The sequence below is a fragment of the Nycticebus coucang genome, chromosome 16 (assembly GCF_027406575.1).
Source record: "Nycticebus coucang isolate mNycCou1 chromosome 16, mNycCou1.pri, whole genome shotgun sequence".
Classification (NCBI taxonomy): Eukaryota; Metazoa; Chordata; class Mammalia; order Primates; family Lorisidae; genus Nycticebus; species Nycticebus coucang.
In genome coordinates this window covers 76,525,515-76,551,387 of record NC_069795.1, presented here as the reverse complement: position 1 = coordinate 76,551,387, position 25,873 = coordinate 76,525,515, and the positions used below count along the sequence as shown (strand labels likewise).

The 25,873-nt window shown below is 41.5% G+C and overlaps 2 protein-coding genes and 1 pseudogene across 4 annotated transcripts in view; 2 read left to right on the top strand and 1 right to left on the bottom strand.

The window, feature by feature from the left end:
* Window positions 1–1,615: 1,615 nt before the first annotated feature.
* Window positions 1,616–22,849, top strand: DYNLT2B (dynein light chain Tctex-type 2B). 3 transcript variants are annotated; one of them, XM_053565392.1, is made up of 5 exons: window positions 1,616–1,830; window positions 4,229–4,362; window positions 12,092–12,161; window positions 18,503–18,566; window positions 22,699–22,849. In XM_053565392.1, the coding sequence occupies exons 1-5, from the start codon at window positions 1,700–1,702 to the stop codon at window positions 22,846–22,848; spliced, it is 549 nt and encodes a 182-aa protein (XP_053421367.1). In that variant the 5' UTR covers window positions 1,616–1,699; the 3' UTR covers window position 22,849. The 3 variants fall into 3 exon arrangements, with proteins under 3 accessions (XP_053421367.1, XP_053421364.1, XP_053421365.1); XM_053565389.1 differs by having other exon boundaries at window positions 22,694–22,849; XM_053565390.1 differs by lacking the exons at window positions 12,092–12,161; window positions 18,503–18,566 and having other exon boundaries at window positions 22,694–22,849.
* LOC128568079 (chromobox protein homolog 1-like) lies at window positions 10,494–11,976 on the bottom strand (annotated as a pseudogene).
* A 1,592-nt stretch (window positions 22,850–24,441) lies between the features above and the next one.
* PCYT1A (phosphate cytidylyltransferase 1A, choline) overlaps window positions 24,442–25,873 on the top strand; it is a 59,269-nt gene continuing 57,837 nt past the window's right edge. The window contains exon 1 of the mRNA XM_053565383.1: window positions 24,442–24,581. The gene's annotated coding sequence lies outside the window, so the exon portion shown is untranslated. The remainder of the gene's footprint in view (window positions 24,582–25,873) is intronic.

The window sequence follows — 25,873 nt, the reverse complement described above, 5'->3', positions numbered from 1 at the left end:
CTTGCCTCAGCCTCCCAAGTAGCTGGGACCACAGGCACCTGACTATTTTTCGTTGGCAGTTGTCATTATTGTTTAGCTGACCATGGCTGGGTTTGAACCTGCCAGCCTTGGTGTCGTAACCACTGTGCTACGGGCACTGGGCCTTGTTTTATTCTTTAATGTTCATACCACCCAAAGTAAATCACATAATGTTTTAGGCTTTGAGGGTTAGGGTCTCTGTTGCACCACTCAATTCTGCCTATATGGCTCAAAAGCAACCAAAGAAAAATGTAAATGAGCATGATTGTATTCCAATAAAACCTTATTTATGGATACTAAAGTTTAATAATTTCCACATGTATAGGTATTCCTTTTATTTTTTAAATCATTTAAAAACATAAAACCTATTCTTAGGTCACAGCCATACAAAAACAGGAGGAGGCCAGGCACTGTGGCTCCTGCCTGTAATCCTAACACTCATGGAGGCAGAGGCAGGAAGATCCCTTGAGCTCAGTAGTTGGGGGACCAGCCTGAGCAAGAGCAAGACCTGGTTTCCACTAAAAATAGAAAAACTAGTTGGGGTGTGGGAGGTTGCGCAAGGAGCCTGTGGTCCCAGCTACTTGGGAGGCTGAGGCAAGAGGATCCCTTGAACCCAGAGGTTTGAAGCTGCAGTGAGCTATAATGACTCCAAAGGGACAAAGTGAGCCCCTGTCTCAAAAATGAAAAACGGGCTTGGCCCCCATAGCACAGTGATTGCAGCACCAGCCTCATATACTGAGGCTGGCGGGTTCTAACCCGGCCTGGGCCAGCTGAACAACAACGACAACAACAAAATAGTCGGGCATTGTGGCAGGCGCCTGTAGTCCCAGCTACTTGGGAGGCTGAGGCAAGAGAATCACTTGGGCCGAGGAGTTTGAAGTTGCTGTAAGCTGGAGGCAACACGGCCTTCTACTGAGGGCGACATAGTGAGACTCTGTCTCAAAAAACAAACAACAACAACAAAAAAGACAGAAGGAAGGCTGGATTTTACCTAAGCCCCAGTTTGAAGACTCTTTGATTAGTCAGGGCCCTGCTCACTAGCTAAGTATCCTTCGTTAAGACACCTAACCTCTGTGGTGTCAGGTTGCATGTCTATTTCTTTAAATTGAGGCACAGCAAGTATCCAAAGTACTCTTAACTAATATGAAGCCAGTAGACCATCTAATACATGCCCCCACAAGAGAAAAACTTAATTCAAGTTGGGGGAGAAGTGGGAGGGGAAAAGGTAGAGGGAGGGGGGAGGAGCGAGGAGGATTGGTGTGCTTCCATCTAATGGGCAAAGGGATGGGTATGTGGCAACCTCCTGGGGCAGGACACAACTACGACAGAGACTTTAACAAATGTAAACACTGTAACCTAATTGTACCCTCATATTAATTTGATGTAATAAAATTGTGGCTCAGTTAATAAGAGCTAAGGCGTGTCAGTGTCTCGCAAATAGGACTGACACGCACCAACCTCATTGGGGAGGTTGAGGTCACTCCACTTCCGCCTGCTCCGGCTAGCGACCCGGTGCGCAGGCGCGCAGAAAGGCGTGCAGCTCTGCCAAGCGTGGGGCCGTCACATGGGGCCGTCACGTGAGAGCCAAGGGCTGCGCTGTTGCCCTGGCGACGGTTTCCCAGCTGCTCGCCCCAGCCGCAGCCGGCCAGGCCTTCATCCCGAGGGTCAAGAAGTCCGGGCCATGGCCACGCCGACCGGCGCGTCCTCCACTGTGGGCGCATCTTTCTCTCATGGCGACGGGGCTCCTGAAACCGAGAAGAACGTAGGAGAGCCCGAGAACACCTATATCCTGCGGCCCGTTTTCCAGCAAAGGCGGGTACCAGACTGGATGTGGTGGGGGCGACCTCGAGAGACTGGTTGGGCAGGCAGCGCTCGCGTGGGAGCCTGGACGTCGCGAAGGAGCGTTTGCGGCGACCGGCTGGGGCCGGAGGGGCGGGGCGTGGAGGAGGCGGGAGGGACCGCGGAGCTCCCCCGGAAGGCTCCTCTCCAGTTGCAGAGGGTAGCAGAGCACCGGACTCGGCCTTGCGCGCCTTAGGCTGGCGCAGCGAGAACGGTTGGCTCTGGGAAACGTGGGACGTGCTCACAGAGGAGAGCAGATGGATAGAATAGAGTCAGAAAATCAGCGATTTGCATCGAATGCCATTCCGCCGTGCATGATTCGAGGGTTACCGTGTGCACACGTGTGCCAGAACGCGTGTACTTCTGGCGCGGGACCTGGATGTAAGCAAAGTCTTACCTAGGTAGTATCCAGAGGCCTTTAGACGTCACCCCGATTCCGTGTCGGAATTAAGGCACACAATCTAGTGCAGAGGGCGGTCAGCTGGCTCTGTAGGATTCAGCTAACTTTATCTTCACAAGAAAAAAAATATAAGATAACCCAAGTCCTCATCTGTTGTTTGAAACCAGAATGGTGAATCTGATGCTTGGCAAGTACTGGAAATCAGGAACTTTGGTTATGATAATAAAAATTTCAGTCTTGAGTTTTCCCCCTGTGGGTTAAATGGACGCAGAAAAAGGAATGTGCAGTTGTCTTGGTAAAAGGTTCCCAGTGCACAGAATGCCATTCAGCTATGTTTCTGTTGTAAAACAACGTAGAATAAGATTATGTAGGAATAATCCTGTGAGATTATGTATATTTTGTTCAAAGAAAACCTTTAACGTTTTACTGAAGATTGACAAGGCTTAAGGCTTAATAGGCTTAATTTTGGCCGGAGGCGGTGGCTCACGCCTGTAATCCCAGCACTCTGGGAGGCAGATGTGGGTGGATTGCCTGAGCTCACCAGCCTGAGCCAGAGCGAAACACCCTCCCCCACCCACCCCCAACAAATAGCTGGGCGTTGTGGCGGTCGCCTGTAGTTCCAGTTACTTGGGAGGCTGAGGCAAGAGAATCACTTGAGCCCAGGAATTTGACGTTGCTGTGAGCTATGACGTGACAGCACTCTACCCAGGGCAACGGAGTGAGACTCTGTTTCAAAAACAAACAAGCAAACATATTTTGAAAAGATTAAAACTTAGAAATGTGGTAGTGATTCTAAAATTAACCTGTGAGAATGAGTAGGCAAGAGAGCAAAAAGAATACTGTTAAAAAGCAATGAGAGGGGGCAGGGCACTGTGGCTCAAGCCTGTAAGCCTAGCACTCTGAGAGGCCAAGGCAGGTGGATCTCTTGAGCTCAGGAGTTCCAGACCAGCCTGAGCAAGAGCGAGAGGCCCCTCTATTAAAAATAGCAAAACTGGGCAGTGCCTGTGGCTCAAAGGAGTAGGGTGCTCGCCCCATATGCTAGAGGTGGCGGGTTCAAACCCAGCTCTGGCCAAAAACTGCAAAAAAAAACAAACCAAAAACCAAACAAACAAAAAGATAGCAAAACTAACAGTACACCATATGCAGTCTATACCTTAATGTTTTTTTATAAATAATAAAAGTGAATATTGAAGCTTCTTAAAAAAAAATAGCAAAACTAGCAGGAGATATGGCTTGTGCCTGTAGTCCTACTCAGGAGGCTGAGGCAGGTGGATCACTGGAGCCCAGAAGTTTGAAGTTGCTGTGAGCTACAGTGATGCCACAACCCTCTATCCCAGGGCACAGAGTGAGACTCTGTCTCAAAAAAAAAAAAAAAAAATTGAATTTCCTACTAAATATACACATGGAATATGTTTGTAAAAGTATTAATATATGGGTGGTGCCTGTGACTCAGTGGGTAGGGTGCTGGCCCCATATACCCAGGTAGCGGGTTCAAACTTGGCCCCTGCCAAATTGCAACAAAAAAATAGGTGCCTGTCGTCCCACCTACAGAGGCTGAGGCAAGAGAATCGTGTAAGTCCAGGAGTTGGAGGTTGCTGTGAGCTGTGTGATACCACGGCACTCTACTGAGGGTGATAAAGTAGACTCTGTCTGTACGGAAAAAAAAAGTATTAATATATAACTATTTACCTTACTTTGCCAAACCACATCTGCAGAGCATACTTTGTGCTTTTTCCTTCCCTATTCTCTTTGTCTCTGCTTGTAATCCGAAGTTCAGGAGAGGTCCAGGCTGTACATATAAATTTGGGTATGACTTATCTTCTAAATTTGTTTATATTAGTTTTATAATAAAAATATGAAAAAGAAATAAGATTAAATGCACTAATGAAAAAAGGCTGGGGGAAATTGGGTGTGAAGGTAAGTTGGGATTTTGGAGTTACCAATGAAATGTTCTCAAATTATTTCACTTAGGTTCCGACCCTCTGTCGTTAAAGATTGTATCCATGCTGTGCTCAAGGAAGAACTGGCAAATGCTGAATATTCTCCAGAAGAAATGCCTCAGCTCACAAAACATCTATCAGAAAACATTAAAGATAAATTAAAAGGTAATCATGGTGATAACTGGAAATGACTGATTCCCTTCAAACAGTTTTACTGTTTGTCCCCTCCCTCCTCTTTAACCAAAGACCTTAAGCTGGGTATTTTATTAAAGACAATTTTCTCTTCAATGTCTAGACTTCTATAATTACTTGGTAACTTTTATTCATGTAGTTTTTTTGCAGATGATGGGAAACAGTAAGGATATGAAATAAAATATTGTAGGGAACCACTGTCCAAGAAGTTTGCCAACATTCAGAAAGGTCAGGAAGTACAGGCACTCTTTCCCTCCATGATTCTTGGTGGTTTTTTCCACCAACCTATCAATTCCTTAGCCTAGCATTCAGTACCCTCACAGTCTGTCCTCATGCCATATCTCTGGATGAATCCTTAACTACTTACTGTACTCAACTTGTCATTCCTGCCAAACTACATCAGCGCATACTTTGTGCTTTTCCTACCCTGTACTCTTTATCTCTTATTTAAAGTGTTGTACAGGCTGAGTGTAGTGGCTCATAGCTGTAATTTCAGAGCTTTGGGAGACTGGGTTGAGGCTAGGAGTTGGAGACCAGCCTGGACAACACAAGGAGACCTTGTCTCTGCAAAAAACAAAAACATTAGCAGTGTGTGGCCCTAGCAACTCAGGAGACTAAGGTGGAGAATTGCTGGAGTCCAAGAGTTTGAGACTGTAGTGAGCTATGATTCTGCCAGTATATTCCAGTCTGGACCATAGAGCAAGACCCTGTCTCTAGGAAAAAAATTGTACCATCTGAAAAGTTTTTATTTCTATCTACCCTTTTTAAAAGATACTATTATGGCTCGGTGCCTGTGGCTCAAGTGGCTAAGGTGCCAGCCACGTACACCAGAGCTGGTGGGTTTGAATCCAGCCCAGGCCCGCCAAACAACAATGATGGCTGCAACCAAAATACAGCCAGGCATTGTGGCGGGCACCTGTAGTCCCAGCTACTGGGGAGGCTGAGGCAGGAGAATCGCTTGAGCCCAGGAGTTGGAGGTTGCTGTGAGCTGTGACGCAATGGCACTCTACCCAGGGTGATAACTTGAGGCTCTGTCTTAAAAAAAAAAAAAGATACTATTATATTTTTTGGAGGGAAGGAATGTTTTTTTAAATAATAATGCTTATTGTAATAAACCTAGACAATACATAAAAGTATAATAAAGTTTAGTTATGCAGTTATCTATAAATTATGTTGTGCAAAGGCAATCACTATTTAATATTTTGGTGTATTTTCTTTTTCAGAATTTGTTTTAATTTTTAGAAATTAAATACCAGAAAGCACAAGAAAAAAAAGTACAAGAAAGAAAATAACAAGTTCTGACAATTAACTCATAAACTCATCCTAGAAATAGTGCTACAAACCTATATATGTGCCAGGCTGAATATCACTATCGTCACCTTTAAAGTACTCCCTTTGGGAAGCTACACATTGACACCAGTACATAGTCCTGCTTGAAAGCAATATTTTTTTTTTTTTTAGAGACAAGAGTCTCACTGTGTCACCCTCGGTAGAGTACTGTGGTGTCATAGCTCACAGCAATCTCCAACTCTTGGACTTAGGTGATTCTCTTGCCTCAGCCTCCCAAGTAGCTGGGACTACAGGTGTCCACCACAATGCCCGGCTATATTTTTTGTTGCAGTTCAGCCGGGGCTGAGTTTAAACCCGCCACCCTTGGTATATGGGGCCAGCGCCCTATTCACTGAGCCACAGGCGCCACCCTTGAAAGCAATTTTGGAACTCTTTTCCTGGGATGAGCATCAGTGCAGATGGTCTGACACTTAAGTTTGTGAACTTACCATTGTGTGTTTACATTGGCAGCACTGTATAAACAACTCAGTAAGGTTTCATAGCCTTGGTATATCGGTGTTTTCACAGCTGTGTTCCTGTCAACATGTGGTAGTGTCTTTCTGAGTGGTGTTCATTATTGTGGCATGTTTTTGTGTGCTGTAAGATGACAGCTCTGATGATAGTCATTCCAGAGAAAGTGTTCCAAAATTGCTTTGAAGGGTGAACTAAGCACTGGCCTTGGTGCATAGCTTCCCAAGGGGAGTACTTTGAAGGTGACTGTAGTGATATCCAGCAATGAGGTATGCAGCAGTTTTTAGGAAGAGTTCACAAACTTAATTGCCAGACCATATATATATATATATATATATATATTTTTTTTTTTTTTTTTTTTTTTTTTTGCAGTTTTTGGTCAGGGCTGGGTTTGAACCTGCCACCTCCGGCATATGGGACCAGCACCCTACTCCTTTGAGCCACAGGTGCTGCCCAGACCATATATTTCTATTACCCAGAATTAACTATAGTTAGTATATTAAAATTTTTATTTTTATTTTTATTTTTTTTTTGCAGTTTTTGGCTGGGGCTGGGTTTGAACCCTCCACCTCTGGCACATGGGACTGGCGCCCTACTCCTTTGAGCCACAGGTGCTGCCCAAAATTTTTATTTTTATATGTTTATTTTTTCCCCCACAACCCCACAACATTCTTTCTTTCCTTTTTTTTTTTTTTTTGTAGAGACAGAGTCTCACTTTATTGCCCTCAGTAGAGTGCTGTGGCATCACATTGCTCACAGCAACCTCCAACTCCTGGGCTTAGGCGATTCTCTTGTCTCAGTCTCCCGAGTAGCTGGGACTATAGGCACCCACAATGCCCATCTATTTTTTTGTATCCGTTTGACCGGGGCTGGGTTTGAACCTACCTCCCTTGGTATATGGGGCTGGCACCCTACCCACTGAGCCACAGGCACCACTCAACATTTTTATTTTTATACTTTTTGATGACAATTCACTCTTAAAATTACTTGTTTATTTATTTTATTTTATTTTTATTTATTTTTTTCAGACAGAGTCTCAGGCTGTTGCCCTGGGTAGACTGCTATGGCATCATAGCTCACAGTAACTTCCTACTGTTGGGCTCAAGCTATCCTCTTGCCTGAGGTTTTCTATTATTAGTAGAGACGGGGTCTTGCTTTTGGTCAGGCTGGTCTTGAACTCGTGAGCTCAGGCTATCTACCTACTTTGGCCTCCCAGAGTGCTAGAATTACAGGTGTGAGCCACTGTGCCCAGCCCTGTTTTACTATTTTTTGAGACAGAGTCTTGCTCTCTCACCCCAGGAAGAGTGTAGTGGTGTCGTCATATCTCACTGCAACTTCACACTCATGGACTCAAGAGATCCTCTTGCAATAGCCTTCCAAGTAGCTGGGTGTATAGACATGCCATGATGCCAGGCTAATTTTTCTATTGTTTGTAGAGACAGGGTCTTGCTCTTGCTCAGGCTGGTCTCAAACTCCTGAGCTCAAGCAGTCCTCTTCCCTTAGCCTCCCAGAGTGCTGGCATTACAGGCATGAGCCACTGTGCCTGACCTTATTATTCTTTTGTTTGTTTTGCTGTTGCATCTTTGCATATTTCCCTTCAACTTTTTTCTTGCTCTGTCTATACCTAATTGCTCTGATATGGTGTGAGTGATATATTTTTTAAGTTCTCTCACCATGTCTGAGACTATTTTAGTTTTCCTTCAGAATTATGATTTAAGGGCTGGATATTTAATATTCTAGCCACATTTCTCACATTTGTATTGTGTTATGGAGATTGATGAAATAAAGTAGGAAACTCAGCTGAGCCAAGTGCATGTTTTTTGAAAATAACTTGGATTGTCTGATAACAAGTGAAATTACATTAAGAATAATAACTTGGTCACCTGGTAGTGGTCCCTCCCATCAAAAAAATCACTTGGACTTTTGTCTTCTAAGATTTTGTTAAATATCGTGAATTAGAATTCATGTTCTACATAGGAAGTTACCTATAGTTTTCAGATTGTTTGCCCAATTTTGTATACAATTCTGAGACCTGTTTCAACTTTTCCTATATCACTTTTTTTTTTTTCTTTCCACTATTCCCTTATTCCCTGATCAGAAAAGTAGGAAGATAAAGATGCCCATTCAGCTTTATTCTCTCCAGATTTGGTGTTACTGAGAATTTTCAGGATTTTGCTGCCTTAGCAGTATGGTTTCTGGGGCAAGCAGCTGAATTGTGCTGGGTCATCTCAGTATACTCTGGAATCTTATGGGGTTTTTTCTTTTCTTTTTTTTGGGGGGGATTATAAGTCTATAATCTTATGAAGACAAAAACTGATAGTGGTATGAAGTTTACATTTAAACAAAGTTTTCACAAAACTAACACATGCCTAAAAAGATTTAACAATGTAGTTCTGGTTGGCAAATCTAGATGTCAAGAACTGATGATCTTGTGATTCAAGACAGAGCATTTGGGTATGATTAAATTCTTAGGATTTTGGGAGGCTGAGGCAAGAGAATCGTGTAAGCCCAAGAGTTAGAGGTTGCTGTGAGCCGTGTGACCTCATGGCACTCTACCTGAGGGCGGTACAGTGAGACTCTGTCTCTACAAAAAAACAAAAAAAAAATTCTTAGGATTTTTTAAAAAATGTTTTTGTTTGTTGTTTTACAGTGAACTACTGCCCCATTATGAAAGTTTAATCTCCTGAACCCAGGGCTTTTGAAATCATTCAACTCTTGAACTGTTTCAATGAAACTTGTGCTGTCAGTGACTGAACGCTACTACCAGTGGGTTTTAGAATTCAAAGTTCAAAAAAACTAAGAGTATGAACCCTTGTCTTCCCTACTCTCTCATCTCCTATACTACTCTTTCTCCCCAGTACCTCAGCCAGCAGCTTGGATGAACAAGTTGTTATTTATAACTTCATAACTGGAAAAGGGTCACCGTTTAATTTCATGAATTAGCACTTTAAGACAGAATGATCTCATGCATTTTCTTTTTTTTTAATTTTTAATTTCAGCTTGCTTGTTCATTCTTCATTTGAAGTACTTTTTTTTTGTTGTTCATTTTCTTTCTTCTTTTTTTTTTAGATGTTCTTTCTCTGGCGATGCTCTGTCCCCTTGCCTCCCCAGTAGCGGGGATTACAGACGCCCACCACAATGTCTGGCTAGTTTTGATGTTAGAGACAGGGTCTTACTCTGGCTCACTGCTGTTACGTACAGGTCTCGAACCTCTGAGCTCAGGCAATCCACCCGCCTCGGCCTCCCACAGCGCTGGGACTATAGGCGTGAGCCACCACGCCCGGCCCATCTCATGCATATTCTCCAATAAAAGATTTTTCTCTCCTCAATCAGTTTCTATCTCCAAAATGGAAGCTTTGGTAATTTACAAGCTGGCTTAGTTCTTTGTGGGGAATAGCAATAAGCTTAGGCAGGGAACACCTTGGCCTATATAGTTTCAGGCATTCACAGCTTTTTAACAGTCTCTCACAGTCCTCATTTATGGTGCCAATGACATTTTTTTTTTTTTTTTTGAGACAGAGCCTCAAGCTGTCACCCTGGGTAGAGTGCTGTGGCATTATAGCTCACAGCAACCTCCAACTCTCGGGCTCAAGCGAGTCTCTTCCCTCTGCCCACCACAATGCCCAGCTATTTTTTTGGTTGCAGCCATCGTTGTTTGGCGGGCCTGGGCTGGATTCGAACCCGCCAGCTCAGGTGTATGTGGCTGGCACCTTAGCTGCTTGAGCCACAGGTGCTGAGCCAGACATTTTTTTTTTTAAAGTAAAATATTATGGACATAGAAGCAAATTATTAGTTGTCTGTTTTTTCCATTATTTTGCCATTTCCCCAATCAGGTCCCAAATTTTAGGCAAAATTATCTACTCATCTCCCTTCTTTCCCACCCTATCCCTCCCACCCCAAATAATACACCAGTAATAGCCAAAAACTACACACATGCTATGCTGTAAAAATGCAGAATTAACACTATTGGGAAGAAGGCTGTGGGTTGTGGAGATGCTCTTTGAAGTTCTACAGTTTTGGTTTCCCACACACCCAGTTCTGCAAGTTTTGTCCTTCATAGAAGGCCTTTTGCTTTTCTCAGCAAAGTGCAGAATGGGTTGCCTGGAAACACTTATTCCCCTTCCCCTCCACTAGGATGGGTGTGCAAACTATACAGCTTAAAGGGCTTTAAAGCACTTTGGGCTGCTGCAGGGCACAGAAACTATACTGGCTTTTACCTCTATGGTATCAAGACAAGTAAAATTCCTTCCCTCCCCACTTGAAACCCACAGTCAGATGTGACAGGGGCTGGTACTTCAGGAAAGTTAATTCTTGACATCTTTTTTGTCATTATCCTCTGAGGGGTAGGAAAGCCACATCAGCCTTTCCTCATAGAAGGATATGACAACCTGTGGGTACTTGACATTGGCTTCCTTGGCAGGGACCACATCAGCCTCATCAGAGTTGTTCCATTTCAGCAGGAACATGAGCTCTCCACTGGAGTCTGTGGCTCCAATAATCCACTCTGGCTCTAAACCCCGGGCAAAGCCTTGTGGCTTTTCTGACTCTTCTTTCTTTTTCTTTGGTTTGCTTTCTTCTCCCTTATCTTCAGAATCAGAATCAGCTTTGCGCTTGCCTCCCTCTGATTTATCTGTCTCATGTGCTGTTTTTTGTGACTGTAAAAACTCAGCAATGAGATCAGGGCAATCCAGGTTCTCTTCTGGCTCCCATGTGTTGGCCTCATCTGAGAAACCCTTTCCACTTTAGGAGGTCCTGCACTTTGCTCTTTACCATTCCACGGTCAAGAACCTTTTCCACCACATATTCCTCCTCCACTTTCTTCTTGTTTTGTTTCTTCCCGATAGTGCACGCCAGCTTTCGGAAATATAGGGTAAGGCTGCCCAGAGCAGCGCCCCCAAACCGGAGAGGAATCGGTGCCGCACTACTAGCACGTCGCGTCAGGCCCCAGGAGAATGGGTGGCCGTAGCCGGTCCCCTAGTTATACCGCAGGCCCCGGCCAACGGCCCTTTCCTCCGCCGAACAGAAGAGCCTTGCCGGTTTTTTTCTTTTCTACCTTACTGAATAGCTTATTCTTTAAAGATATCGTGCTTTCATGCCTTTGCATATGCTGTTCTCTCTTTATGAAAGGGAAAGGCATATTTGACCTGGTAAATTCTCGCTTGTCCTTGGAGACTCAGCTCGTTTATCTGGCATATCCTTCAGGAAGTCTTTTCCCATCATACCTTGCCACTTCCCAGACAAAAGGAGGAGCCCCTAGCTCTGTGCTCCTGTTGTACTTAGATGTATTACTCCTGGAATAAGGATCCTGCATTGGCTTTCTTTCTTTTTTATACACAGATGCTTTATTTTTGATGTTAATATATGTCAACATTGTATATATACTGCATTTTAATTTCATTTTTCTGTTTGCCTTTGAGCTCTTTACTACTATGAGTTATTTAAGACAAGAAGAGTATCTTATTTCTGTATCTTGAGGCCCTAGCTTAGTACTTTATTTAGAATAGGGGGGAAAGGGAAAAGGCTAAGGTTTATTGAGAGACTAGTATGTGTCAGCATTGTTTTAGCTGCTTTATATAATAATATGTACAAATATGTATTATTATATTTATATATTTATATCTTATGTAGCCACACAATAACCCTGGGAGATAGGTGGTGATATTCCTATTTAACAGATGAAGGAGACTAAAACTGAAAAGTCAAATAACTTGTCTAAATTTATGTACTAGATAAGTTTATAGTTAGAATCTATCCTTAGGTCTCTCTGATTCTCAAGCTTACAGTCATATTCATTAAGTACTTGTGGATTGAATACTTATGTTCATTTCTAAGCAAATTTGCCCTTAATAGGCAATTTTACTATGTATTTGCTTATAGATAACTTTCTGATTTTTCTTTCTAGAAATGGGGTTTGACCGATATAAAATGGTGGTGCAAGTAGTGATTGGAGAACAGAGAGGTGAAGGAGTATTGTGAGTAGTTGGTTCTTCCTTCCTGTTTTTATTCATCTATGTTTCTAATGAGATATTTGTCCTCTTGATAATTCAGTAAGATCATTTCTTTGCAAGAGTCAGAGGAGAGGACAGTATACCAAAATGCAGCTGTGAACTGGAGATCCTGGTACTAAATAGTAAGGTTGAGAGTCTGGTGAGCAACCTGTGGAAACTCATTTTTCCTAATAGACCATTAAGTATTTTAGGATTTATATGTATACACACACACACACACACACATATGTATGTCTGTATTCCATAGATAGTGTGGGATTATGTGTATATGTTTTTTCCTGAATTCCTTGTTCCCCAGATTTCGGTCCTTTCACTCTCCTAAATCAATTTCTTTAAAGTTGTTTGACCCTAATTAGCAAATCTGATAGCTCTTTCTTAGCTCTTGTTCTTGGCCTTGGCTTCTGTTTTTTAAAATTCACTCTTTTTTTTTTTTTTTTTTGTCCCTGATATGAGTTATCTAACTTGTTTTTCTGACTGCTTATTGTCTTTCATTCACTGGCTTCTCTTTGTCCCCTGCATCTCTAGCTGTGAGTATTCTTTAAGACTTGGTTCTTATTCCTCTGCTCTTTTTAGAACTTTTTCAATGAAGTCATTGAAAAACTCAAACTATTATTCCTGTATTGGTGAGTTCGAAATCTGTTAATCCTCCATTTCCCTTTATAAACAGTGCCTAGTACAGTATTTTGTAAGAAAGTACTACCATATTTATTGAATGAATTTTTAAAATACCTTGTAGATATTGCCACTGCAAATTTTCACTATAGAATGTTAAATATGGAAAGCACTATAAATATTTTCTAGTGTTGAGTACCCTTGTTTTATAGATGACACTTCTGAGGTTTAGCACGATTTGCATAAAATTATGTATCTGGCCAATGTCAGTGTCACCGAGAGCCCAGCCTTCTGACTCCTAGCACAGTGTTCTTCACCACCGTGTCCTCTGCTACTTGGTCAAAAGGCTTCAGGAGATTTCTTCATCACAAAGAGACTAAAAAATACTTCATATTTTGTCATCTCAAATTCAATATGTTCTAGTAGAGTTCCTGATTTCATTTCTCTCTCTGTCCTTAAATCAGCCTATTATTTTAATTTCAGTGTCTCTCACAGAATTACCAAGGTACCATTGACGAGGGCTTAAATCCTTGTAGTCATCTTATATCTTATTTAGTCATTTCTCCCTATCATTGCATATACTACAGTCTGGCTGCCAGGATTACTTAGCAGCCCCTTAGCAGCATTTCCTGAATCTGATCTTTCTTTTCTATAGTTCATTCTGCATAGTGGACCAGTCTTCCTGAAATATACCTCACTTTCTTTCCGTAAATTCAACAGAGGTTCTTATTTTAAACGCTGTCAAATATAAACTCCTTAAACTGGTTATGATTGATTTTGTTAAAAGTGATCAGGCCAAACTCTAAAGTATGGCCTACAAGAGCCTCTTCTCCCGTTATAAAAACTTTTATCATCTAAAATTTCAAATATATGCAAAAGTACATGGACTAAACAACTCCTCTGCCTTTATTACTTATCTTCAATAGTTATCAGCATATACTGATGTTGTTTTCTTTATATCTCCACCTACTCTCCTTGGCCCTACCAGGTTATTTTGAGATTCTTTTTTTTTTTTTTTGTAGAGACAGAGTTTTACTTTATTGCCCTCGGTAGAGTGCCGTGGCGTCACACAGCTCACAGCAACCTCCAACTCCTGGGCTTAGGCGATTCTCCTGCCTCAGCCTCCCAAGTAGCTGGGACTACAGGTGCCCGCCACAACGCCTGGCTATTTTTTTGTTGCAGTTTGGCTGGGGCTGGGTTTGAACCCGCCACCCTCGGTATATGGGGCTGGCGCCCTGCTCACTGAGCCATAGGCGCTGCCCTATTTTGAGATTCTAATCATCATTCCATTTCATCTGTGAATACGTGTACAACAGCATATAACTCTAAAAGATAAGAACACTTTTTAGTGTAATAAAATACCATTATCACCTTATTTTCTTCCAGAAGGGTTTAATTCTTTCCTTTGCTATGCAGGTAGAATATGGGTTGCTTACCTTAATCCTGTCAGGTACTTAGTTGAATTGGGGTTGGGCTGCAGTTTGGATAAGGCTCTATCTTAAGTTCATACTTCTTTCTTAATTGTAGCCCTTCAAGTCTTTCACCCAGGAACTGTGAGTGTTCATTGGGCCTCCACCTTCAGCAGGTACTGACTTATAGTCCTTGTCTCCTCATCATAAAACTTTGTCCTTCATTTTCATAGGCTTTTCCCCTTAGTACCTGTTGCCTCAGTAACAATTTTTCATAAGCTCAGTACTTAAAACAGCACAAATAATACTGTTTGACAGTTTTGGAGATCAAAAATCCAAAGTGAGTTTCACTGAACTGAAATCAGTGTCAGTAGGGCTGATTTCTTCTGGAGACTCTAGGAGAGAATCTCTTTCCTTGCCTAATCTAGTTGCAGGCTGCCTGCATTCCTTAGCTCATAAGCTCTTCCTCTGTTTTCAAATCCAGGAGCATATAGCAGCTTCAAGTATCTTCTCTGACTCTCCTGCCTCCCTTTTTCTTTTGTAAAGAACATTGTGATTGGGCTGGGCGTGATGGCTCACGCCTGTAATCCCAGTGCTCTGGGAGGCAGAGGCAGGTGGATTGCCTGAGCTCACAGGTTTGAGACCAGCCTGAGCAAGAGCAAGACCCTGTCTCTAAAAATAGCTGGGCATCATGATAGGTGCCTGTAGTCCCAGCTGTTTGGGAAGCTGAGGCAAGAGTGTTGCTTAAGCCCAAGAGTTTGAGGTTGCTGTGATCTGTGATGCCACAGCACTCTACCAAGGGTGACAAAGTGAGACTCTGTCTCAAAATAAATAAATAAAAAAGAACAGGCTCAGCGCCTGTAGCTCAGCGGCTAGGGTGCCAGCCACATCCACCGGCGCTGGTGGGTTTGAACCCAGCCCGGGCCTGCCAAACAACCAAAAAATAGCCAGGCGTTGTGGTGAGTGCCTGTAGTCCCAGCTACTTGGGAGGCTGAGGCAGGAGAATTGCTTAAGCCCCAAAGTTTAAAGTTGCTGTGAGCTCTGATGCTACAGCACTCTACTGAGGGTGACATAATGAAACTCTGTCTCAAAAGAAAAAAAAAAGAACATTGCGATTACATTGGGCCCACCTGAATTATCCAGGATAATGTCCCTATCTCAAGATCCTTAACTTAATCAAACATCTGCAAAATATATTTTGTCATGTAATGTAACATATGTTCACAGTTTATGGGGATTAGGACATAGACGTGTTTGGGTTGTCTATTATGTTGCCGAGCACACTTAGCCTTTTAGGTTCCTGCTTATATTCCAGAATTTAGCTCATAATTTGAAAAGAAAACCTCTCGTCTGACAGGCTCAGTGCTACTCTCTCCATTTTTACAAAGCCATCTTCCTAGCTTAGTTAAGATTGCCGTCAATCCTGCTGGTTTCTTTTTCCCTCAATAATTGGTTCTTTCCCTGGGTAAAGCAAAGATTCTCAGCCTCTAGATCTGTGCCCGAAATACTCTAAACCCTAGGGAAAAATCTACCGCAGAGTATCAGCTTACCTACTGAGTTTCCCTTTCTGAAATTTTGGCTCTTCTGGGCCTGTTTGCTTTAGTAGCTGTCTGGTTCATTTTTTCCAGCTTCTCTTCTTGATTTTGATGGGAGCATTAGCCTGCTATAAACGGTTCTATCATTACTTCTCAGCCCTTTGGCTAAGATCAAATATATATCAGTTCTACCATATCTCATAAAAAGACACGTCTTTTTATGTGTGTGTAATATATATTTCATATATATTACAGATTTCACATATATATATTATTACACTACATATGTATAATATGCTATACATTATTTATAGCATATGTATAATATGCTACACATTACATATGTACAGCATTATTCCTGGTATGCCTCAAGTTTTTGCCATGATCCAGATGTCCCAGGTTTATCTTGTACAGTTCCTTTTTTGTGTGTGTGTGTGAGCACCTTTGTCTGAACAGATTTATTCTTGGATAAACAAACAAACGCCTTTATGCTGGGTTGGCTGCCCTACAATATCTTGTACATTTCCATCCCTAGACCTGGAATTGGCCATTTCTCTAAGGAGCTCTGGTTCCTTTTATTGAGAAGTGTATAAAGAGAACATAATCTGAAGGGAAGGATTATGTTTTAGGCATCTTTGTATTATTTTTACTTAGTATTTTGCCTGATATTAGATACTCAACAGATGTTTGTTAAATACATTTTTATATTTGTAGCTTCACTTCATTCTACTCAGTTTAAGTACCATTTCCTTCATTAAGTCTTTGGCTTTTTTTCCTTTCTAAGAAATTCTCTACAGTATCTCTATGGGTTTAATGCAAATATGGTATAACCTGGATACTTAGACTAGATAGACTTTAAGATGTCTTTTAATCCTAATAATTTATAAATTAACACCAAGTATACATTATCTTTTCCTTTTGAAATGTATTAAATTTTTCTACTTAATTAAACTGGGAGTTGTTTGAGAATAGGGACAGATTTAAACTTTCTAGACATATGGTAATTGCTAAATAAATACATGTAAATTGACTAGTTAAGTAGGTTAATTTTACTTCATATTATTACTGCCACAGTTTGGAAATAGATGGAACTTTTTTGATTCAAGAATATGTAAAATAACTAGGATGAAGGGAACTCTTCTATGTAAAACTTAAAAAAATAAAGCATTCAAAAATTAACAAATGTAATATGGTATTTGTATATCTTTCTCTGCAAGTGTGGCCTCTCAACTGCCTGGGTTGAGAGCTCACACTTTTGAGTGTGTGTGAGCTTTGCCACTTAGTAGTTGTATGACTTTACTCAATTTCTCTGACCCTTAGTTTCTACATTTATTAAATAGGTATAAGGTAGTACCTACCTTGTAGGATTGCGTCAGTTAATAAATGTAAAGCACTGAGGTTAGTGCCTGGCACAAAGTAAGTGCTCAATAAATGTTAACAATCATATATATGTACATTTAATAAAAATGTAAAGCATTTGTAATTTTTTTCTTTTTATATTTTATAGAGATGAGGTCTCACTGTGTTGCCCAAGCTGGTCTTGAACTCCTGGCCTCAAGAAATCCTCTGCCTTGGCCTCCCAAAGTACTGGAATTACAGGCATGAGCCATAGCAGTTGGCCTCTTTTTTTTTTTTAATGAGGTCTTGCCATGTTGCCCAGGTTAGAATGCAGTGACTATTCACAAGCATGATTATGGTGCACTACAGTCTCAAACTTCTGGACTCAAACTATCCCCCTGCCTTAGCCTTCCGAGTAGCTGGGGCTATAGGTGTGCACCCCTATGCCTGGCTTGCAAATCATTTCTTCTTTTTCTTAGAGACAGAGTCTCACTTTGTTGCCCTCGGTAAAGTGCCATGGCATCACAGCTCACAACAACTTCCAGCTCTTGGGCTTAGGGAATTCTTTTGCCTCAGCCTCCTGAGTATGCAAATCATTTCTTTAATGGATTAATGGCTTCATAAATTTTGTTGCCAGGGAATATAATAATTTTATTTACCAGTCCTGTTCTAGTAGGCATTTAAATTATTTCTACTTTTTAATTGACTTTTATTTTGTATGTTTAGTATTTTCTTCTTACCTAAGAAATGGAGAGAAGAAGGGTGGCCAATATTAGAATTTAGCGGTAGCATTGCATTCTATAGAGATAACACTGGATTTAGGATTAGTTAGAAGACTAAATTCTACTTCAGAGTTTGTTCCTTTCTTCTCTGGGACTCTGTAAAGTTACAGGCTGGACTAAGTAATCTGCTTGGCCCTTTCCATTCCTTCCTCCTCCTAATATTATACAAGAGCTCATTAAAAATCACACACAAATATCTTACCTGAAGTAATGTATTCAGAATTTCCTACCTAATCTACCAACAATGTCAAGGTATTGATCCCTGTACCTATCAGGCAGCCAGTCAGAATCTGAGGCTATTAGAGCCCTGGGCTGGTTGCCTGTAGCTGCCAGCAGCTTTCTCTATAATTCTAGTCCCTTGAGGGCGGTGCCTGTGGTTCAGTGAGTAGGATGCCAGCCCCATATATTGAGGGTGGCGGCCCTGGCCAAACTGCAACAAACTCTAGTCCCTTCAATTTTACCCTTTTATTCTGCTTACCAATATGATTTTCTCTGTGTGCCAACCTGTGAAAAGCTTTGGAAACACAGATCTATAGGAAAGTATTGAGGAAATCTCTTGCTCATGGAAGATATATGTAATTCACAACCTTGCTGTATTGTTGATAATTCTTTGTTTTTTGACTTTTTAGCATGGCTGCTCGATGTTTCTGGGACGCTGACACTGACAACTACATTCATGATGTTTTCATGAATGTAAGTCTTTTTGGAAACCTTTATTTTTTACCTTTCTAAGGAAATGTGGCTTAATATTCCAAATCAAATTGCTTAATATTTCTTAAGGTGTAAGAACACTTTACTTTGTAGACATTTGTCTTATACTTCTTTTGGATTAGATGATTTTACTGTTAATTTTTTAGTTGTTAAGGCAGAAAGCTAACGTGCTGAGTGTGCTGCTTATAGACAAGGTAACTTGAATGTTTACAAATGATACATCTTCATAGGTTTCAATTTGGGAATAGCAAATTATTGATTTACCATATTATTTAAAAATTATTTTAGTCACCTCTTCCATAAATCACTATGTTCTACAACCTAATCCTGATAATCCTTATTAAAGTAATAATTGATAACTAAATTTTTTTTTTTTTGAGACAGAGTTTCAAGCTCTTGCCTTGGGTAGAGTGCCATGGTGTCATAGCTCACAGCAAACTCAAACTCTTGGGCTTAAGTGATCTCTTGCCTCAGCCTCCCATGTAGATTGGACTATAGGTGCCTGCCACAATGCTTGGCTATTTTGTTGTTTTAGCTGGCCCAGGCCGGGTTTAAACCTGCCAGTGTATATGTATGTGGCCAGCACTCTACCCACTGAGCTATGGGCGCTGTATGATAACTAAAATTTTTAACTATTTATTTTTTAATTTAAACAAATCACACTTTGCTGAGCTGGAAGGGAATTTGGATAGTAGGGATTCCATGAACAAAGGTGATTTTCTTTTGCTAATAAAATTAATTACTTTATCTTAAAGCCATTTTTCAAATCTAAGTGAAAATAAAGAATAATCTTTAAAAAAGGTTTTATTTAGGGCGGCACCTGTGGCTGAAGGAGTAGGGCGCCGGCCCCATATGCCAGAGGTGGCAGGTTCAAACCCAGCCCTGGCCAAAAAAAAAAAAAAAAAGGTTTTATTTAAACATTGGTAAGTCCAAAAAAATTAAAAATTAAACATTGGTAAGTCATTGGTACAGATATTTTCTGTTTTTTAGCCATATTTGTTTTGTTTTGTTTTATTTTGTTTTGAGACAGAGCCTCAAGCTGTCGCTCTGGGTAGAGTGCTGTGGCATCACAGCTCATAGCAACCTCCAACTTCTGGGCTTAAGTGATTCTCTTGCCTCAGGCTCCCAAGTAGCTGGAACCACAGGTGCCCGCCACAACACCCGGCCATTCTTTGGTTATAGTTGTCAGTGTTGTCTGGTAGGCCTGGGCTGGATTTGAACCTGCCAGCTCTGGTATATGTGGCTGGCGCCTTAGCTGCTTGAGCTACAGGCGCTGAGCCTAGCACATGTTTTTATTTTATACTTGTTCTAGAAATGGTCCTATCCTCTATTCACATACTCCCAGATTATGAATTAGTAGAATCAGAATTAAAGAATAGAATAGAACAGAAACTGGATTGAGTAAATTAGGAAAGAAAGGTTCTATTTCCTGCTCTGTCATTTTCTAATTGAATGACTTTAAGTTAGTCATTGGATTTTTCTTACATTGTATCAGTAACATTAGGAAGCTATAATAGATTTTCCCCCAAACTGGCTGTGGCTGTCTAAGAATAATTTGGGGAACTTGTTTAAATTATAGATATTGGGGCTCAACTCAAGTAGAACCTGATTAAGTAGTTGGATTCGTGAACCTAAATTTTCAAGAAGTTCCCCACACGTTCCTGTTGAATGCCAGGTTTTGAAGCTGCTTGTGTGGAGGATTTAAGGAACCTCTTAGCTCTAAAATTCTATGGTCCTACTAAGGTTTCATTTTATGCTCATTTACCTTAGGGATCAAGGGCCAGATGGTGGGAAGTACTATGTAAATCTTCATTTACCAGCTCTCTTAGGGAGAAGAGTCAAGCTGAAGTGATTTTTTTTTTTTTTTTGCTTCTTGGAGCTAAAAATGCATCTTTTCCTGAGTCCTTATATGGTATAATTCATTTATTTAACAAATAGTTCTGAGCTTCTGTTATGTGCCAGTTTCTGTACTTGAGGCGCTAGGGATAAAATGATGAACGAGACAGATATTTCTGCCTGTAGTGGGGGCCAGTCATACTCAAAAGAATATTAAAAACTTTATCAGTTAATACCTTAATCAGGATTGGATTTTAGAACACAGGATTGGTGGAGATGGCTAGAAATCACTTTTGAGAGCCTGATTGAGGTTGCTGACTTAGTCTATTGTACCTTTACTCCAGGTTGTTGAGTCAGGTATTTATTTAGGTTTCGTTTTCAGAACTCAAAGCACTTTGTTTGGGAGTAGATTCCAGAAAGCACTAGTAGAGGAGGAAGAAACAGAAGAGGAGGGAAAATCATGTGCTATTGCGCAGATAATTGCTATGGATAACCGCTGGAGAACTCTGGGTAGAACAGTGCTGCTTGAGGTAGGGTCTGCAGATGAGTGCCAATCTGTGACCTGTTTGTTACAGGTCTATGGTAAGTATATACATTGAATACTTATAGCAGTTTGACTAATATTATGTCCATCAATATAATAAAAAGTTTGAGCTATCTTTTGTAGGTTCCTTTTTTATTAACTGAGTTATTAATTTCTTTTTTACAAAAGTATCATTTAGTTACAACAAAACAGCCCTGTCACCATAGATACCACAGTTTTTAGAACACAGCTCAGAGTTATCCACCGAAGGAGCCAGGAAGATGGGCTAAACCAAAGAAGCTTTAGGTTGATGATTAGGTACTTGAGTTCAAATTGTTTTTTTCCCGTCATTACCAGGCTGGGAGGTGAGGCTGGGGGTTAAGGAGTTTGAGGCAGGTGGAATGCCTGTAATAGGTACCCAAAAAGTGTTTTTACCTGGCTCAGTGCCCATAACACAGTGGTTATGGTGCTGGCCCATAGGCTGGCAACCGAGGCTGGCAGTTTGAATCTAGCCTGGACCTGCTATACAACAACAATTGCAACAAAAAAATAGCTGGGCGTTGTGGTGGGTGCCTGTAGTCCCAGCTACTTGGGAGGCTGAGGCAAGAGAATCGCCTAAGCCCAGGAGTTGGAGGTTGCTGCCCACGGCCCTCTACTGAGGGCGAGACAGTGAGACTCTTGTTTGTGCTCTGAAAAGCATTTTGAGATTATGAACTCTAAAATATGGACTAATAAATTTTATCAGTCAAGAATAAACACCCAGAGACCATTTCCCTTATCTAGAATTTATGATGAAGCGCTATCATTCTTATTATCAGCAATAAATGATATAGTTTAATATGGCTTAGATTATAATACAGTTTCTTAAGTTGGGTAATGTATTTACTCCGAAATTCAAAACATTTCAGCTTTTATTTCTGTGATAAATCAGGAAATGCAGAAATCACTATTTTATGAATATGCATCACCTTAAGTTCATTAGTTTAAATTTTACTTATGCATTCAGAAAATCTAATTCTTTACCTATCCTAATGTTTTAGTTAGCAATTTTGTAATTACCCTCAGGCAAGTAATTTATAGCTATACTTTGGAAATCCTCCTTCTTCCTCTTTTTTTTCTTGAGATAGAGTCTCACTGTGTTGTGCCAGCTAGAGTGCCATGGCATTAGCCTAGCTCACAGTAACCTCTAACTCCTGGGTAAAAACAATCATTTTGACCCAGCCTCCCAAGTTGCTGTGACTGCTGGCACCTGCCACAATGCCCAGCTAATTTTTGTATTTTTGGTAGAGACTGAGGTCTTGCTCTTGCTCAGGCTGGTCTCAAACTCAAGGAATCCTCCTGCCGTGGTCTTCCAGAGTGCTAGGATTACAGGTGTGAGTTATTGCATCCAGGCTAGAAATCCTCATTCTAGAGCCGGGGTCCTCAAACTTTTTAAACAAGGGGCCAGTTCACTGTCCCTCAGACTGTTGGAGTGCCAGACTATAGTTTAAAAAAGAACTATGAACAAATTCCTATGCACACTGCACATAATCTTATTTTGAAGTAAAAAAACAAAACAGGAACAAATACAATCACACTGCCTCTTGTGGCCCCCGGGCAGTAGTTTGAGGACCCCTGTGAGGGAGGAATAAGTCTTTATGATTGAAAATTGGCAAAGACTTGGGATGGTGTGCTGCCTGCCCTTATTCCCTCATTAGTACTAACACTCTGGATTTCTTTTTTTTTGTGTGTGTTCTGTTTTATTTTTTAGGACAGCTTATTCTGTGTCGTAGCGGCATTTGGCTGTTTCTACTATTGAATCTTTTGAAGATCTGGGAAAAAGATACCACCATGAAGAAATCTGAACTTTTTAATATTGTTAAATATCTTGACAAAATAAAGATAAGCTGCCAGTTCGGCAACTGAATCTGTTGTTTTAGGCTATATAGATAATGTGTATATATACATAGAGAGAGCGAGAGAGAGAGAACACACATATTTATTTTTAAAATTATTATGGGTACATAATAGTTATGTCTTTAAGCCTTATACTTTTGATGTTTCATCTTGTATGTTCTAAGTATGTTTGGAAGTAGAGAAAAAAGAAAATCTGTTTCAGTTCAAACATAATCAACTGTAAATATTTGGGTATATTTCTACCAGTGGGTTTTTATTTGCATAGTTTTAAAAAATCATTATGTAATTTTGTATCCCGATTTTTCACTTTCTCACATATGAGCTCTGTTTGTCATTGCATTTGCATTATGATTTTCAGAAGCATTAAATTTAATAGCTGTGTTTATTCCATTAGGTTATACCATTGTTATTTTTGCCATTTCCTTATTGAGGGACTGCTTATTTCTAATTTTTCACTATTATAAAAAATACAGAGAGGAATTTGTGTGTAAAACTTTTTCCTACGTTTTGAATTATTGCCTTTATCTCTCAGTATTTTTGCTAAGCAATTGCTATCCTATCCTTTACATAGCTTATTAGCTTACACACGCATCCATTTTCTCCAGGATTTGTGTACAGGATCAGGGTGTGTTCCAGCTGTGTTATGACATTGGCCTTCCTTTAAGACTTTCTGAAAGTCTTATGTTGGTTACTGTCCAGATCCTACTATCTTTGTAGTGATGTTTTTCTTAGAGGTTCTGGTGTCATCCTCAGCTAGCTGTCTTTATTTGGGGCACCTTAGTCTATCAGCCTTTTCAGATACTTACTTGAAACTTAGATTTAAATCCTCACCTCAGCCCCAAGTTCCTCAGCAGGTGCACAAGTTTATCTGTCTTCTCAGCCACTTCCAAATCAAGCATATAGACAAAACCCAAACAAACTTTAAAAAGTTTATTTACATTCTTCTTCCATAACATTGTGTTATCCATTTGCCTTACATCTACAGAATCAAAAAGGGACCCTTCCAGAAGTTCGTTTTATCAACGGAAAACGTTTCTCCTCACCATCCGCCCTACTACAGCGTGTTTTCCTGCCTTGAATCCACTCCTGCTCCGCTCTCATTTGATTCCTGGGGGTCATGGGTTAAAAATAACAGGAAGAGAGAGGGCTGGGTCAGCCACAGGTTTTCACTGGGCTTGTTTCGGACGTAAATGCCCCTCACAACACCCAGTCGGTAAAAGCTGGCGCTGTGGTGATGCAGGTGAGGACCTGAGCGTCGGGGCCTCTACCCTGTCGCCGGGTGCAGAGGAGGTACTGTGGGAAGCACCATCACAGACACGTCCGTCTGCGCGAGACTCGGCCCTCCGCGGGGCCAAGGGTGAGCTGCCGGGTATGCTTCCCTACGGACTGTTAGCGAGCGCTTGTGACAGACCACGTCCGTATCCCACTCTGAGGAGGTGTCTTCCTGCATTCTCCGGTTCCGGATGGAGCATGGCCCTTAGCCATTCCATCTCCTGTTTCTGCTCCGTCACTTCATCCTTGGGGCCTGAGTGGAGGCGGAACTACTGTGTCCGGGGTGGTGGTTGTCGGAGAGAAGCCGTGGTCGGATTGGCAAGACGGCGGGCTGGAGGCGGGACTTCCGGGCTGCTGTTCCGTCAGCTGCCTTCCCGGGCGTCTCCCCGCAACCTCTTCAACTTCTTGTCGGTGACGCGGCGCCCGGGAGCAATCCGACGGGATTGGGGTCGAGGGAGCGTAAGCTGCCGGTAAGAACCCAGTGTGTGCGTATTCTTGCAGCTCTGTTTGAGACGAGAAACTGGGACTGGAACGACGAGCAAACTGATTGAAGGAAGACTGGGCAGTGACAGCGAGGGGAGTGTGAGGCAGGGGCTGCGGGGCGACTGTGACCGAGGGGACTGTGACCGCGGTGTGAGGTGTAGCTGCTTGCAAGGGGTCTGCGACCCAGGAGCAGTGAATATGGAGGACTCTGACCTCGTAGAGCACGAGGCAGAGGCTGTGACGGGACTCTGACCGGGGGAGTATGTGGCAGTGATCGTGAGGTACTGTGACCGAGGAGCAGTGACTCCGAGGAGACGCTGATGGATGAATGGTGACTGAGGGAACTGTGCCCTAAGGAAAGATGAAACGGGCTGAAAGGAAGACTCTGAGCCAGGAGCAGTGACTTTGAGGGGCTGACTTGGAGAAGAGCATAGGCTCAGTAGTTGGTGTTGTACCCGTATTGTAGAGCTTGGGCGCGGGCTATAATTAGCTGCGACCGGGCAGAGAAGGTGTTTAACGGAAAGAACACTGGTCTGGGCCTTAGATGTGAGTTTAATTTTATAGAAAAACTTGTGGTTGGAAAACTTCACTAAGAGTTAAAGTTTCTTCATCAGTGACTGGAAAGTTTGGAGTAGTTAAATGTTACCCCAGACTACCCGTTCTATCCTGTTATTGGCTTATGAAATCAATTTAGTGGATGGCACCAGTAATTATTTTTAAATGGAACGGAATAGAAATTTTCAATGTGTTTATATAGTAAAGGTAAATATTATTTCATGACATTTGTTTCAGTTATGTGTGTATGAGATTGTCAGGTAAAATGGATTTTGTACATGTTAAAATGTATAAAGTAAAAAGGAGTAAATATGTTTGAAAAACGTGGGACCAGATTATTTCCTTAAAAGAATTGTTTTTAGCAGCAGGGTCTTACTCTGTTGCCCAGGCTGAAGCTGCAGTGCAGTGGTGTGATCATAGCTCAGTGTAACCTCGAACTCCCTGGGTTCAAGTGATCCTCAGCCTCAGCCTCCTGAGTAACTAGGACTACGGGCTGTGCCATCATGCCTTGCTAATGTTTTCTTATTTTTGTAAGATATGAGGTCTTACTCTGTTGCCTAGGCTGGTCTTGATTCTGACCTCAAACTTCCCACGTTGGCCTCCCAAACCTCTGGGATTACAACTGTGAGCCACTGATCCTGGCCTGGACCTGTATTTCTGAGTTTTCTTTCAGGTCTAAAATGTAACACTTCTATTAGTATAAGTCTATTAGTGGACTCTTTGA

Bases quoted from the DNA above. Each gene is read 5' to 3' on its own strand.
- DYNLT2B (XM_053565392.1), top strand. From the start codon at position 1,700: ATGGCCACGCCGACCGGCGCGTCCTCCACTGTGGGCGCATCTTTCTCT. The intron at 4,363-12,091 runs GTAATCATGGTG...TTTTCTTTCTAG, and splicing joins CATTAAAGATAAATTAAAAG to AAATGGGGTTTGACCGATAT. The intron at 18,567-22,698 runs GTAAGTCTTTTT...TTTTTAGGACAG, and splicing joins TTCATGATGTTTTCATGAAT to CTTATTCTGTGTCGTAGCGG.